This window comes from Fusarium subglutinans (genome assembly GCF_013396075.1).
Source record: "Fusarium subglutinans strain NRRL 66333 chromosome Unknown NRRL66333_c0000054, whole genome shotgun sequence".
NCBI lineage: Eukaryota > Fungi > Ascomycota > Sordariomycetes > Hypocreales > Nectriaceae > Fusarium > Fusarium subglutinans.
In genome coordinates, this window is record NW_023502117.1 from 125,752 (window position 1) to 138,855 (window position 13,104).

The 13,104-nt window shown below is 49.1% G+C and overlaps 7 protein-coding genes across 7 annotated transcripts; 3 read left to right on the top strand and 4 right to left on the bottom strand.

Annotated features, from left to right (window-relative positions):
* Positions 1 to 127: 127 nt before the first annotated feature.
* Positions 128 to 2,757, top strand: FSUBG_5484 (beta-glucosidase B; the record flags this gene model as incomplete). The annotated part of the gene is made up of 3 exons (XM_036683585.1): positions 128 to 181; positions 248 to 1,340; positions 1,394 to 2,757. 3 exons carry the CDS (start codon positions 128 to 130, stop codon positions 2,755 to 2,757), a joined length of 2,511 nt encoding a protein of 836 aa, XP_036538996.1.
* A 684-nt stretch (positions 2,758 to 3,441) lies between these two features.
* FSUBG_5485 (arsenate reductase (Arc2)) lies at positions 3,442 to 3,972 on the top strand (the record flags this gene model as incomplete). The annotated part of the gene is made up of 2 exons (XM_036683586.1): positions 3,442 to 3,742; positions 3,794 to 3,972. The coding sequence occupies 2 exons, from the start codon at positions 3,442 to 3,444 to the stop codon at positions 3,970 to 3,972; spliced, it is 480 nt and encodes a 159-aa protein (XP_036538997.1).
* Positions 3,973 to 4,169: 197 nt separating this feature from the next.
* FSUBG_5486 (small nuclear ribonucleoprotein) lies at positions 4,170 to 4,642 on the bottom strand (the record flags this gene model as incomplete). The annotated part of the gene is made up of 4 exons (XM_036683587.1): positions 4,170 to 4,247; positions 4,306 to 4,380; positions 4,427 to 4,515; positions 4,609 to 4,642. 4 exons carry the CDS (start codon positions 4,640 to 4,642, stop codon positions 4,170 to 4,172), a joined length of 276 nt encoding a protein of 91 aa, XP_036538998.1.
* Positions 4,643 to 4,839: 197 nt separating this feature from the next.
* On the top strand, positions 4,840 to 6,294 carry FSUBG_5487 (uncharacterized protein; the record flags this gene model as incomplete). Its single annotated transcript, XM_036683588.1, has 1 exon — positions 4,840 to 6,294. The coding sequence occupies one exon, from the start codon at positions 4,840 to 4,842 to the stop codon at positions 6,292 to 6,294; it is 1,455 nt and encodes a 484-aa protein (XP_036538999.1).
* Positions 6,295 to 6,545: 251 nt separating this feature from the next.
* FSUBG_5488 (pisatin demethylase (cytochrome P450)) lies at positions 6,546 to 8,305 on the bottom strand (the record flags this gene model as incomplete). Its single annotated transcript, XM_036683589.1, has 5 exons — positions 6,546 to 6,671; positions 6,723 to 7,383; positions 7,429 to 7,802; positions 7,846 to 8,042; positions 8,092 to 8,305. 5 exons carry the CDS (start codon positions 8,303 to 8,305, stop codon positions 6,546 to 6,548), a joined length of 1,572 nt encoding a protein of 523 aa, XP_036539000.1.
* Positions 8,306 to 9,095: 790 nt separating this feature from the next.
* On the bottom strand, positions 9,096 to 10,574 carry FSUBG_5489 (monooxygenase; the record flags this gene model as incomplete). The annotated part of the gene is made up of 1 exon (XM_036683590.1): positions 9,096 to 10,574. One exon carries the CDS (start codon positions 10,572 to 10,574, stop codon positions 9,096 to 9,098), a length of 1,479 nt encoding a protein of 492 aa, XP_036539001.1.
* Positions 10,575 to 11,456: 882 nt separating this feature from the next.
* Positions 11,457 to 12,298, bottom strand: FSUBG_5490 (uncharacterized protein; the record flags this gene model as incomplete). The annotated part of the gene is made up of 3 exons (XM_036683592.1): positions 11,457 to 11,739; positions 11,813 to 12,172; positions 12,222 to 12,298. The coding sequence occupies 3 exons, from the start codon at positions 12,296 to 12,298 to the stop codon at positions 11,457 to 11,459; spliced, it is 720 nt and encodes a 239-aa protein (XP_036539002.1).
* Between the last annotated feature and the right edge of the window lie 806 nt (positions 12,299 to 13,104).

A 13,104-nucleotide genomic window follows, 5' to 3' on the forward strand; every position in this document is an offset into this window, starting at 1 on the left:
ATCCTGGGGAAGTCGTCATGGCGTTGAGGGGTTGGCTGTTGTGCTATTAAAGAGCTGCCTTGTCCTCGTTTCACAAGATGTGACTCTCCTTCACTCCTCTTCAGTCAATTGACTTCTCATTATCAGCATGGCCTCTGTTGATATCCAGTCCATCCTCTCTTCCCTCACTCTTGAGGAGAAGGTATGTTTTACTTACATCCCATCATTCACATATCCTCATTCAACCAACTAATCACTTCACTCACAGATCTCACTCCTCGCTGGAAAGGACCTTTGGGAGACAGTCCCCATTTCCTCCAAGGGCGTTCCTAATGTCAAGGTCTCAGATGGTCCCAATGGCGCTCGAGGAGCTGCCTTTGCTGGTGGTACATCAGCTGCTTGCTTCCCTGCCGCTTGTTTGATGGCATCAACCTTCGATGTCAACCTTGCCAAGAGGATCGGCACCGCCCTCGCCGAGGAAACACACTCCAAAGGTGCCCGGTGTCTCCTTGCACCTACCATGTGCCTTCACCGTCATCCCCTCGGCGGTCGCAACTTTGAGTCGTTCTCAGAGGATCCTTTCCTGACTGGCAAGATGGCCGCCAGAGTTGTGGAGGGTCTCCAGGACAAGGGTGTCTCAGCTACCATTAAGCACTTTGCTGCTAACGAGCAGGAGACTGAGCGCTTGACTGTCGATGAAACCATCAGCGAGAGGGCCTTGCGAGAACTTTACCTCCGACCATTTGAGATCACAATCAAGGAGGCCAACCCCTGGGCCGTCATGACTTCTTACAACCAGGTCAACGGACACCATGCTGACTCCAACGAGTTCTTGCTCAAGAAAGTCCTCCGAGGCGACTGGGGGTGGGATGGTCTCGTTATGAGCGACTGGGGTGGTGTCAACTCTACCGCCGAGTCTCTCGAAGCTGGTCTGGATCTCGAAATGCCTGGTCCTACCCGTTGGAGGAAGACCGAGGATGTCATCGCGGCTATCAAGGCTGGCAAGACTTCTGAGGAGACCATAAACGAGCGTGCAAAGCGTGTGCTCAAGTTCCTCGAGCGTCTCAACTGCTTCAAAGACCCCAGCATTCCTGACGAGAAGGCCATCAATAACCCCAAGCACCAAGCTCTTATTCGAGAAGCTGGTTCCAAGGGTATCGTTCTGCTGAAGAACCAAGACAATGTCCTTCCTTTGTCGAAGGACAAGGTCAAGGGCAAAAAGATTGCCTTACTAGGCCACGCCAAAATCGGCCTTGCTCATGGTGGCGGCAGTGCGTCTGTCAACACTCACTACAAGGTCACCCCTTGGGATGCTCTTCACGAAGCTCTCGGTGACAGTGCAGAGTTCTCCTATGCTAAGGGTAAGCTTATCCAGAAGCGATATTTTAGGGAACGATAACTGACAGTGCAATAGGAGCTCACACATTCCGTATGCTTCCCCCTATCGCCAAGAACGTTGTCGACCTGGACGGCAACCCCGGTTTTACTTTCAAGATCTTCGAGCCTGGCAACCCTGAGCCTGTCGAAGTCCGACCTGCTCACCCCGACTCTGAAGTGTCCGTTCTGAGCAGCTTTGGTTTCAGCAACAAGGATGTCACCCTCGAGGGTACCTTCACAGCCCAGGAAACCGCCAAGTACTACTTTACCGCCTCTGGTCTAGGACCCAGCAAGTTTATCATCGATGGCAAGGTCGTCTTCGAGCAGAAGGAGAACTCCAAGGATGCGATGGGTTTCCTATTCGGTGGTGATAACCCTCCCGAGTTTAAGGTCTCCTTGGAGGCGGGACGCAAATACAAACTCGCCATGCACACTTCACCCCCTGCTGCTAAGGATGGAGAGGATCTTGACCTTGGTATCTTGGAGGGACGATGTGGTCTGCGAGTAGGATACATGTCTGAGGCGGAGCATGACCGTGATCTCCTCTCGGAAGCTGTCGACGTTGCCAAGGACGCCGACTATGCCATTATCTTCACTGGTCACGAGCCGTTCTGGGAGACTGAGGGCCAGGACCAAGTCAGCTTTAACCTGCCCAAGGATGGTAGCCAGGACCGCTTGATCGCCAAGGTCGCTGAGGCTAACTCAAACACCATCGTCGTCAACTCGACTGGTGTCGCCATTGCTATGCCCTGGTTGGAAAAGATCCAGGGTCTTGTTCAGACGTGGTTCCCTGGTCAGGAAGCTGGTAATTCCATCGCAGATGTGCTGACAGGTGCCCAAACCCCTGAAGGCCACCTTACCTGCACATTCCCCAAGAAGCTCGAGGACTGCCCTGCATATGGCAACTTCCCCGGAAAGCACGTTGACGGCAGACTGAGGGTGACATACGGCGAGGGTGTCTTCATCGGCTACCGCTACTTCGATTGCCTTTCCGCCGACAAGGTCAACTTCCCATTCGGTTTCGGTCTCTCGTACACTTCATTCGACTACTCCGATCTGGAGGTTTGGGAGTCTAGCGGTGACTACGCTGTCAGCGTGAAGGTTTCCAACACGGGCAAGGTCGTCGGCGCCATCGCCGTGCAAGTCTACGTAGGAGCCGCTGAGACTGTTAAGGGTGATCCTCTGAAGCAACTGGCTGCCTTTGAGAAGGTGACACTGAAGCCTGGCGAGAGCACAAAGGTTGAGATACCAGTTCGTGCTCGTGACTTTGCTTTCTTTGATGAGTCGGCAAAGAAGTGGGTGGTTAAGGGCGGTGATTACAAGTTTATGATTGGAAGATCTGCTGGTGATATTGCTCTAGAGTCAAAGATTGCTGTGGAGGAGAAGTCATTCGACCCATGATTACAGATATTTAAAAGCATGCATAGCGTTATTAAATTGAATTCATTTAACATCAATCACTGAATGCTGCCTCCCCTTTCACCCCAAGGCAGCACTGGTGTGAAGTTTGGTGAGCTACAGGGCTTACCCTAAAGAATAATATAATTGACAAATGTACACAATTAGATACCAATGTTCTGGAAAATTAAATACACATTTCTATGTATACAAGGAGCGCCCATTTGTAAATTTCTATCATCCATCATCTCTTCATGTCAAAGATGTATGAATCATGCTGTGGATATTTGATGAGTAGGTATCCGCTTTGCCAAAGGTATTGCTTCTGCATAGCCTTAAACGAAAGAATCGCCCTTTTCGAAAGTATATGTCATCGTATCAAGACCAAAGTTTTATAGTCTATCTACGGAATCAATAACCATTTCTTCAGAATTACTGTTGAGTGTGTGGAAAGGGTTTGTAATCTGACCCGTGATGTTGTCGTACAACCTTAATCCGGGGTAAAAGTTCCGGGTTTGCTTGCATCCCGTCATCATCGCCTTGCCACGATATAAAGTTCAAGTCCTCCTGACCCCCAACCTCCACTAGGTACACAATCATTCCCGAGTCCTGGTTCAATATAATTGCTATAGACATCTCAAAACTTATTTACGAAACTTTACTCTCTTCTCTTCAAAAAGTCACATCATGGGAGAAGACGCCCCGCAGGACACCCCGCAGAAGCAATGGTGGGAGGAGTTCCCTGAGCCTAAGGCCGAATGCCCTCGAACAGACCCTTCAATTGTGGCAAAGCTTATCGAGGTGAACGCAGCTTCTGGAAAGAATGCCCACAGGGACTTCTTGCTAGTTGATGTTCGAAGGACAGACTGGGAGGGCGGCACTGTCGCTACATCCATTAATCTCCCTGCTCATACGTTATACCAGACCCGTCCTCAGATCTACCAACTTGTCAAACAGGCAGGCATCAAGAGAATCATCTTTTATTGCGGTAAGTCATCGCCTAATTAGCTGAATCGGTCTAGTACTCATCATTACCCAGGAAGCAGCAATGGTCGAGGCCCACGATGTGCTGGTTGGATGCAGGACTACCTCGATGAAGTTGAAGAGACAGAGATCAAGGCTGAAATTCTGATTGGAGGTATCAAGGGTTGGCAGAAGGCCTATGCTGGCCAGTTGATGGACTCCTATGACGAGAAGGCCTGGGAGAAGAAGGAGTAAGGTAGTGTAGTGCAGTGCAGTGCAGTGTTTGGCTGGACATGGTGTAACAATTCAAGGATATCCTTCCTCTCTTGATATCTAGTAAGATGTGACCCAAACAAACTGCCCTCAAGGACTTGTATCATTTTCGACCTCAACGCCAATAAAGATCACATAATTTCCGTCGTCTCTTTCAGTGTTTCCACCATTCTTCAGGATTATCGGTCTCCACGTCGGTCATCGCCGCCAATTCTTTCGAGAGCCTCGAGCATTACTACCGAGTTACCACGGATGACCTGTCAGAATGTTAGTATCTTGTCTTTTATGCTCCGAGAGTGCGTCAGGAAAACGTACAACCATGCCAATTCTCTCCTTCTCTCCGCCATCCTTTTCCTCCACCGCTTCGTCGAGGACAATGTTTAGGAAGACCTGGTTCCATTAGTTCTGTTTATGTAATCGCACGAATATTGCTCACATCGTAGCCTCGGAGGATACCGATGACCTTTCGGCTGCCGTTCAACTGGACAAACAGTCTCTTGTCGAGGTACTGTGTAGAAAAGTTAGCTATGGGTCAGCAGTAATAGATCGCAATGCTTCGGCCCGGGAGAAGTGCTAAAGGCGAAGCTGAAGAGCATGCGACACGGAAAAGACCAAGACTTGCCTTCTTCAGCTCAGGTTGTGCGGGCGCCATCTTGAGCAATAAATGGTTGAATAGTTGGATGCTGTTTCATGCGACGCGATCGCGGCCTAGAGCTATCTCCATTTCTCTGGGCGGAAATCCAACATCACGTGCTGATAAGATACTGAGCCAAAATGCACGTCACTTGCATCCACGTCGCGAACTTTCTGCCTCTCAGTTAATGCGCCGGCATTAAAGACAATCGCATCATGAGTTTTTCTGCCAAACGAAAGGCCAAGGTCATCAAGATCGCCGATGAGGACTCCAGCGAAAATGTCCCTTCAGTAGCTGGTGGCGACAGTGCTAGTAGCGATGGTGAGTATTTCCACAACTTCAAAATGCGACTCTTGCTGATGGGATCAAGGCTGACCCTTGCGAATACAGAACCTGTTAAACCAGTATTTGGCGCAAAAGCTGGCCGTAAACCATTCCGACAGTCGGGCCTTAGGAAGAGCTTCAATCCTGCTGATGGTGAGGGCCTGGGAGACGCACCAGCCACAAACGACGACGACGATGATGGACCAGTGGTGGTTCGACCAGCGATTAGTCGATCAGGATCCCTGAAAGGAAAGAAAAAAACGAACAAATCATCACGGTTGTCCTTTGGCGGAGACGATAGCGCTGCAGGAGATGATGAGCCCACCGAGGTATTCACTCCAAAGAAGTTGCCATTGGGGCGAGCATTGGAAAACAGCGCTATCAAAAGAGGACTGGGTACGAAAGGCCTTCCCATGAGGACTGCTGGGGATGATGACGACCGACCCAAATACAGCAAAGAATACCTGGAAGAGCTACAATCATCAACACCAAATACTCCACAAAGGCCGTCAACACTGCCGCCCGATGACACCGATCTTATGGACTTGGATGCTTCTGAACTTGAAGGCGCGGTTGTTGTTGATTCGTCAGAGCTCAACCAACCACAACCAACGACTATTTTAACAGAAGCGGAAATTCTAGAAAAGAAGGAACGGCGTAAACGATTAGCTTTGGAGAAGGACTTTCTATCGGTTGAAGATGATGAAGATCCATTTGGTCGCAAAAAGAAGGACGATACAAGATTAATAGCCGAGGACGAGGATCTCGGTGAAGGGTTCGATAATTACGTTGAGGACGGTGGACTTTCCTTGGGCAGACGTGCCGAAAAGGAGAGGCGGAAACAAGATCGCAAGATGATGGAAGAGCTCATCACAGCTGCCGAAGGGCACACTTCAGATTCCTCGTCCGACAGCGATGCAGAGAGACGAATCGCCTACGAAGCTGCACAGACACGTGCAGGTATGGACGGCCTGAAGAAGCCTCGGAAAGATCCCAGCCAGGACCAATTACAAGCGCCGCCCAAGATATCACCTCTACCAAGCTTGACAGAATGTCTGGCTCGTCTACAGACCACACTAAAGGGTATGGAGGAGGAAATGAAGGGGAAGCAGAACCGTGTTGAGAAGCTTAAGAAGGAACGCGAGGATATTGTGAAGAGAGAAGGGGAGGTACAAGCTTTGTTGGATGAGACGGGCAAGAAATACCAAGAGGCTATGGGACAAGGAAAGGTCGTTGAAGGGAAGGGCGTGGAAATTCCAGCAAACGCGCCTGTGGAAATGGTGGGAGCCAGAGGGCTTGAGACACTTGGTACGCCATCGAGGAAACCCGAGGAAGAGGAGATTTGAGCATAGAGTACAGAAGCCTTTCTAATTCAACTCCTTTGATAGAGGACAAGCGGAGTTGCTTGTCGTATGTGTTGAATACATGAATACCCAGTTGGCCTTATGAGGTGTTGCAAATGTGATCTTTGTGTGACACATTATATGATTCGATGCCGGCTTTTAGATCTATGAATATGTCAAATTCATATAACTTAAATGGTACATCTAGAATATGAAATATATACACATCACAACTAAATACTCGACTTTCAAAGTCAGTCCTCTTCGTCATCGCGCCTGGTGATCGTGACCCAAAAGTCCGAAGCAAAGAGAAAGACTGAAGTCTGAGTTTTGATAGGTCTTTCAGCGTTCAATATAGCAAAGTCGTAGCGTTTAAACAACTAGCATCTGTTAGCATAACTGTGTGCGGTGCATTGCATAGGCTCACCGACCTCAAAAACAGCCTTGTGAATCTCCATGAGAGCAATCGGCTTTCCTAAGCACGAATATTTCCCATGTCCAAAATGTGTGTCCAACGCCGCTATCATGTCCCTTAGCCTGTCTTCATCAGCGAGCAGCCATCGCTCAGGCCGAAAAACATCAACATCATGGCCCCAAACAAGATGTGATCGGCCAACAGCGTAGAACCCCTGACCGACTTGCGTTCCGCCGGGGACGAAGAAGCCGTTGATGGTATCGCCCTCTGGAGGGACTTGCTTGAAACCGAGACCAGCTACTGGCGGCCACATGCGCAGACCTTCGCGAATGACGGCTTGAAGATATGGTAGTGTTTGCGTCTGGGCCCAGGAGATGGGACTGCTTACTGACGAGGCGACCTTTCGAATCTCGGCGGTGAGGGAGCGGTAGGCATTTGGGTTTGTGATTAAGGAGAGTATGGTCATTCGAAGTGCATGTGCGGTTGTGTTAGAACCAGCGATACTGAGATTGGTCAACTGGAGGTCGCTGGAGTGGTTAGAGGGCACACACATGGAGATGAAGGCTTGTTGGATAAGTTCCTCCTCATTCATTCCGTTGCTGATATGCATCTGCATCATATCCTTCCTCATCGTGACCCCCTCTGCCAGCCTTTTGCGAACAAAGTGCCTCGCGAAGCTACAAAAGTCAGCTAGGGTTACCGTTAAGTGGTATGTAACTCACCCCATCAGTCGCCCGAAGCCAACCTGGTCTTCTTCCCGCGGCAGCAACAGACTTAGTGGCCACTGATGAACAACCCTTCCTAGCCAGGGGTAGACGGATACCATATTCATGACCGGCAGCGAACTAGCGTTTATTTCATTGTACTGGAAGAGATGTTCGTCCTTGGCCAAGTAGCCGAATGGCTCGCCAAAGGATACATCGCCGATGACATCCAGGGCAAAGAACTGTGTCTTTTCGGCAAGGTCAAGAGGTCGTGATTCGCTTGTGGTTGAGAGGTACTTTTGGTCTATGAGCGAGATGAAGTTGAGGAGTTGACGATCTATACCTGCTTCGAAGCCGAAACCTTCATTCTCCTTGTAAGAATACTTGAGAAGCTATTAGTATCATAAGAGCGTTGCGATGGTAGGACTGACTTACACCAGGTGCCATCTTTGCTCTCATAAACTTATGCTTAGCCTCATCTCTCTCAGAAACGACATTGTCAACACCAGGAACTATCCTGCCGCTGCTATAAAAGTCCCCTTTCGTATAAGTGCTTCGCACAGCGGACATGTTGCGCAGCACAAGGGGGTCTGTTGAGAGCACCTCATTGGGACCAATACGAACAAGAGGGCCTATTGATTGTTAGTGATTTTGGGTAGTGTCTTGATGAGCATGCCGTACCAAATTGATCTGCTGCGTTCTTTAAATGCTCATGATAGCGACCGCTAAAAACCCCTCGACTCTGATACCAAGAAGTCCATCCTGCGCTGGCTGGGCCAGGAATATGGCGTAGACGAGACCAGCGACGAACAAGACGAACGAGTCGAGCGATAAGTAATACAAGGGTCACCTGCAGACAGATATGGGTTAGCGATTGATCTGTCAGAAATCCCATGGTTACAGATCAATTGACCGTTGTAAGGTGTGTTGTAGGTGTGAATACTGACAAGTGCGAGCAAGTCGAGTAGATGATATGTGACCTGTGACTTAGCAGTCTCGATCTGCCTAGATCGACTAAGACCAAGAGCAAGGGAATTGACTTTAGACTAAATTAGTCTAAACTCCGGCCCGCGTGGATGCCATGAAGCGGCGTAGGATCAGGTGTCCCATTATTTCACATCTTCAGATTCGTCAAACCGAAGATATCGACAGACGTTGGCGTGGATAAGGCAGGGATATAACCGAGAGTAGCAACAGTTTTGGGCTGTCATCAGCATGTGTAAATGAGTAAGAACAAATGAATCTTCATGGTGATCGAAATTGTTTGATTGTGAGAGTAAACGAATCGGAGAATAACTACGGAGTAATGAGTAAAAGAACCAATCGCGGGGTTGGCGGAAGTGTCGAAGACGGGAAAGATTGAGGCTTTTTGCTTCGATTGTGCTAGCTCTAGGCCCAAGCCCGACTTTTGACTACAGAGGTATCTTCAGCAGCCAATAGCCTTGGCAGAAAGGAAGTCCAACAAGTCTCAATTCAGATGCTCAGAATTGGTCAGCATGAATTATATGTAGATATGAGATTACAAGGATCCTGATAAGCTTATAAGTTAATGCCATTTTCATCATTCATAAATCGTGTCAGCCAAACAGCCCCCGGCAACGTCGGATCCAGGCAAACACCATCAAGATCCAACAATCCCGAAAAGCAAACTCGTGGCGTTATTCTTTCTCTTAGGTATCTACGTCTCAGATATCCTTCTTTCTTTGCCCTCCGCTATAGAGAAGCCCACTCGACATATCACCCATTAACCACGCCCACCAATCCTTGGCCAAGTTCACTCGTCCATACCACGGGCCTTCATCAGTCACTTTTGGCATACGATCCGCAGCCTTGACAAAATAGCTGCTGGTAGCACTGACTGGGAGCTTCTGTGGCTTGCTCCTATCCTTTTCGTTGAGCACGGGCATAACACTCGTTGACCCCGTCTTCTCCATTTCCTTGATAACACTGATCAATGTCTTGGCCATAATGTCGGCGCCGGGCGTCCATGATGTTGTCACGTAGCCCATCACGAAGCCCATGTTAGGGACAGAGTCGACCATGCAGCCACGCCAGGCGTAGTGTGAGCCAACCTCAATGGGCTGCCCGTCTACTAGGGGGGCTATGCCGCCGAAGAGTTGGAAGTACAGCCCCGTTGCGGTAACGATTATATCGGCTTCGAGCTTGCGACCAGATTTGAGCAAGATACCGTCCTTCGTAACAGTCTCGATTGTGTCCGTCACAATCTCGCAGTTGTCCTGATGCAGAGCCTTGAAGAAGTCCTCATCTGGACACATGCAGAGTCGTTGCTGGAATGGATTGTACCTGGGGTTAAAGTGAACATTGACGTCAATGTCCTTGGGCAGTGCCTTTTGCATCTCCCCCATCAAGGCCTTGCGACCCAATGCAGGGAAGTTGAGGAGAAACTGTGTGGAAAAGACCTCAAGCAACACGTCTTTCCAATACACCAACCAGTATGCTAATGAGAAGGGGAGAAGGGACTTCAAGCAAGAGTCGAGGCTAGAAGTCGTAGGTCGGGAGATGACGAAGGATGGACTGCGCTGGAGCATAGTCACCATCTTAGCCTTCTCAGCAAGTGAGGGCACAATTGTGATCGCTGTGGCTCCTGATCCAATGACAATGACGCGTTTGCCAGAATAATCAAGATCTTCAGGCCACCATTGAGGGTGGACGACCTGTCCTCCGAAGCCCTTAAGACCTGGAATTGTCGTCGGAAAGGCCTTGTCATATGCATAATATCCAACGCAGGTTATGACGAAGTTGGCGATAAAGGTCTTTCGCTGACCGTCCGCATCAACTTCTATCTTCCAATTCTGCTCGTCTGTCCGCCATTCGCACGCCAGCATCTTATGTCTGAACCGGATCTTGTCCCTCAAGCCTGCTGCATCAACAGCTTCCTCCAGATAGTCCACGATCTCACCCGCCTGCGCCATCTTATGTTTGTGCTTCCAAGGGTACCATGGCAGGCCAAAGGCTGTCATGAAAGAGTCGGATCGAAAGCCTGGGTATCGGAAGAAGCGCCATGTTCCGCCAATGGCCGATTGCGCTTCGAGGATCGTGTACGAGCGGTGGGGGAGTCTTTGGTTGAGAACGTGGGCGGTATTAATACCAGAGAGGCCAGCTCCTATAACGAGAATGTCGTGATGCTCTGTTGAGTCTTCCATTGCTGCGAGGTTGTGCGACGACGATGTTGGAGATGCCGTGCGAGAGGTGGGAGTTGTTGAGAAGTGAAACTGGTGTTGAGAAATTGCGCTGTGAACCCCTAAGTACATGTACAGTGATGTACTTGCTCTAACCTAGGTGTTAGTCCCGCAGTTAATTGACGCCACAAAGCCATTTTACTGCCTTTGAGCCAATTGCAGTAAATAAAAGCATCTTGCAGCCAGAATCGGCATCGTACGAAGAGTTTTTAGGCATGTATTGTCTCAATTGAGTCTGTTTTTGTCCAAGTTCCCGGTACTGGGATCCTACTGATCCAGCTACAGCACTGGCTCTGATTCTGACGAGGTGCTGTAAAGACACCCTAGTTACAGGGGCCGGAACTGGATTGTAACAGCATGAAATATAACAATTGTTCTCTACAGACTGGAAACGCATTCGTATAATTCGTTTCAGGTTCCATTGAGATCTGACAGGGCAGGGCAGAAAATAAGCGTCTGACAGGCCTCGTGGAACAGCCAAGCCGTTGGCTTCCCCGAACCCGGATCGACATTCTCACAGTATATGATTGGCCAGACGAAGCCATCTTCAACAGTCGATAATGATAAGTACTTATAAGAGTATGCCTAATGAGACTTGCGAACGAAGCTATTGTCGAGATTTGCGTATTTCTCCGCTAATAGCCTGACTTAAGGGGGCACCTATAACTACTCATTTACACTTCATGAACCCGATGTTCATGCCTTCAAAATCAAACCAAAAGCTCTGATGCAACTATATCTTATAACTTGGATATCGAATTAGATTAACAGCTCCTCTCCTCTCTTTTTTGAAAACCATTTCTCATCCTGGTATCAATCCCTGGCTATTACTCGTATAGATCATTTTTAACCTCGTGTCGAGCTACTAGACATGCTCGGTGAGTGAGCAGGGCCATATCTCGATGCCTCCCTCAGATAATCGGCTGTCCCTTGAGGCTTCATCTGACTCGATCCCCATTTTCGAATTGCCACCTTGTGGTCACAGTTGCTGCAGTAGTGAGCTGTGTGAGAATGCCACTTCCCAGCATAAGGAACAACAGCGCCAGCTATCGTCGTGAATCCGAGGACTGTTGCAGAGACACTGAGATTGTTAGCTTGGAAAGTCTCAGGAGCTGCTTTGGGGGGCTCACTGTGTCATTTTTGAAGACACTTTCTTCACTCGTGTTTCTGCGCGATGCCTGCAGAACGGACAATCCACAAACTTTGGGTGATCTCCAAGCTGGTCGAGCGGTGTCACATACGTTACGACCTCATTGCTGTTTAAGGATGGTAGTTGCGGTGACTGAGTAACGAAGCCGGGATTTTGTGGTTGAGTATAACCATCTGGGCCGTAGGGATAGGGTTGCTGAGGCTGCGGTGTGATAGAAGATGGACGAACTGGCAGCGGAGGCGCATCTTCATATTTATCGAGTGTTGTGACTGGAATTGGAGCTTCGTCGTATCGTTTGTCTGTTTCTGAGTCTACGGGTATCGGGGCATCGTAGTATTCTGTGGCATTTAAGGGTTGATTTGAGTGAACAACTTCTGGAAGACCTTCATCGTGGACAACGGTGCGAATCACTCTATGTCAAGTTAGCTAACAGAAGAGAGATAGAGCCGTAGTTTACTGACCTCGGAGTTGTAGGGCGTTGTGGTAAGCCTGGTGCTTCTAGCGTGTTGGGCTGTATAGTGTTTTGTATCGTGGCCATTGTGCTGTGTGTTTCTGTGCTCATCGTTGTGCTGTATAATGATTCATGAAATCTGGCGAGACAAGAGCTGTAAGAATCTGAAGAAGTGAGGTGGGGGCCTCAGGGTTTCTTGTATGCAATGCAAGGAGCTAATTCTAGGCACATAGAGTAGGATTCAACGCCTGTAGCAAGGCTCAGTGGGTGTGTCTCAGCCCAAGGTTCAGCCAACAGTATTGCTATCTGTGACGTCGAAGGATTCGGACCATGTTGAATGGGCGATTGGACGGCCGATCCTCTTTTGGGGGGCTGAGTAGTGCTTATAACGACAGGGGTAAAATGCTTAGCTAGATCCTGTAGCTCTCACCTCTCGTTCCCCACTATCTTGGCCTTTTTTGCTAGTGATGACACGGAATTCCGCGTTGACTTCTATCCTCATAAGGCTGAGGGAGATCCATAAACCCAAGTTGATGGTGTAGCCGACGAAGATGGCGGTTTCATGTTTAAGGATACCATGAACCTTTGTATGATGACAGCCAGCACCTCTCTTGTAAAGAGAAAACCTAAGAATCTTCAGGTCGGAAGCCTTACACACTTGATATGGCTTTGTGATTATAAGTTAAGTATTTTGGTCAGGCTGTCGGGCGCACTGCAAAGTCGCCTCCTGCATCAAATTGTATAAGGGATGTGTCTCTTTGTTGATCGACGCAATGTTTGTCTTGCCTTGAGTGGAATGGTGTATTCATGATGACAGCTCGAAACTCGCCACTATTGCTGCTTCACTTGATTTTCCCGGCCGCCAAACTCGGATGCCTAATCTAGACTCCCCC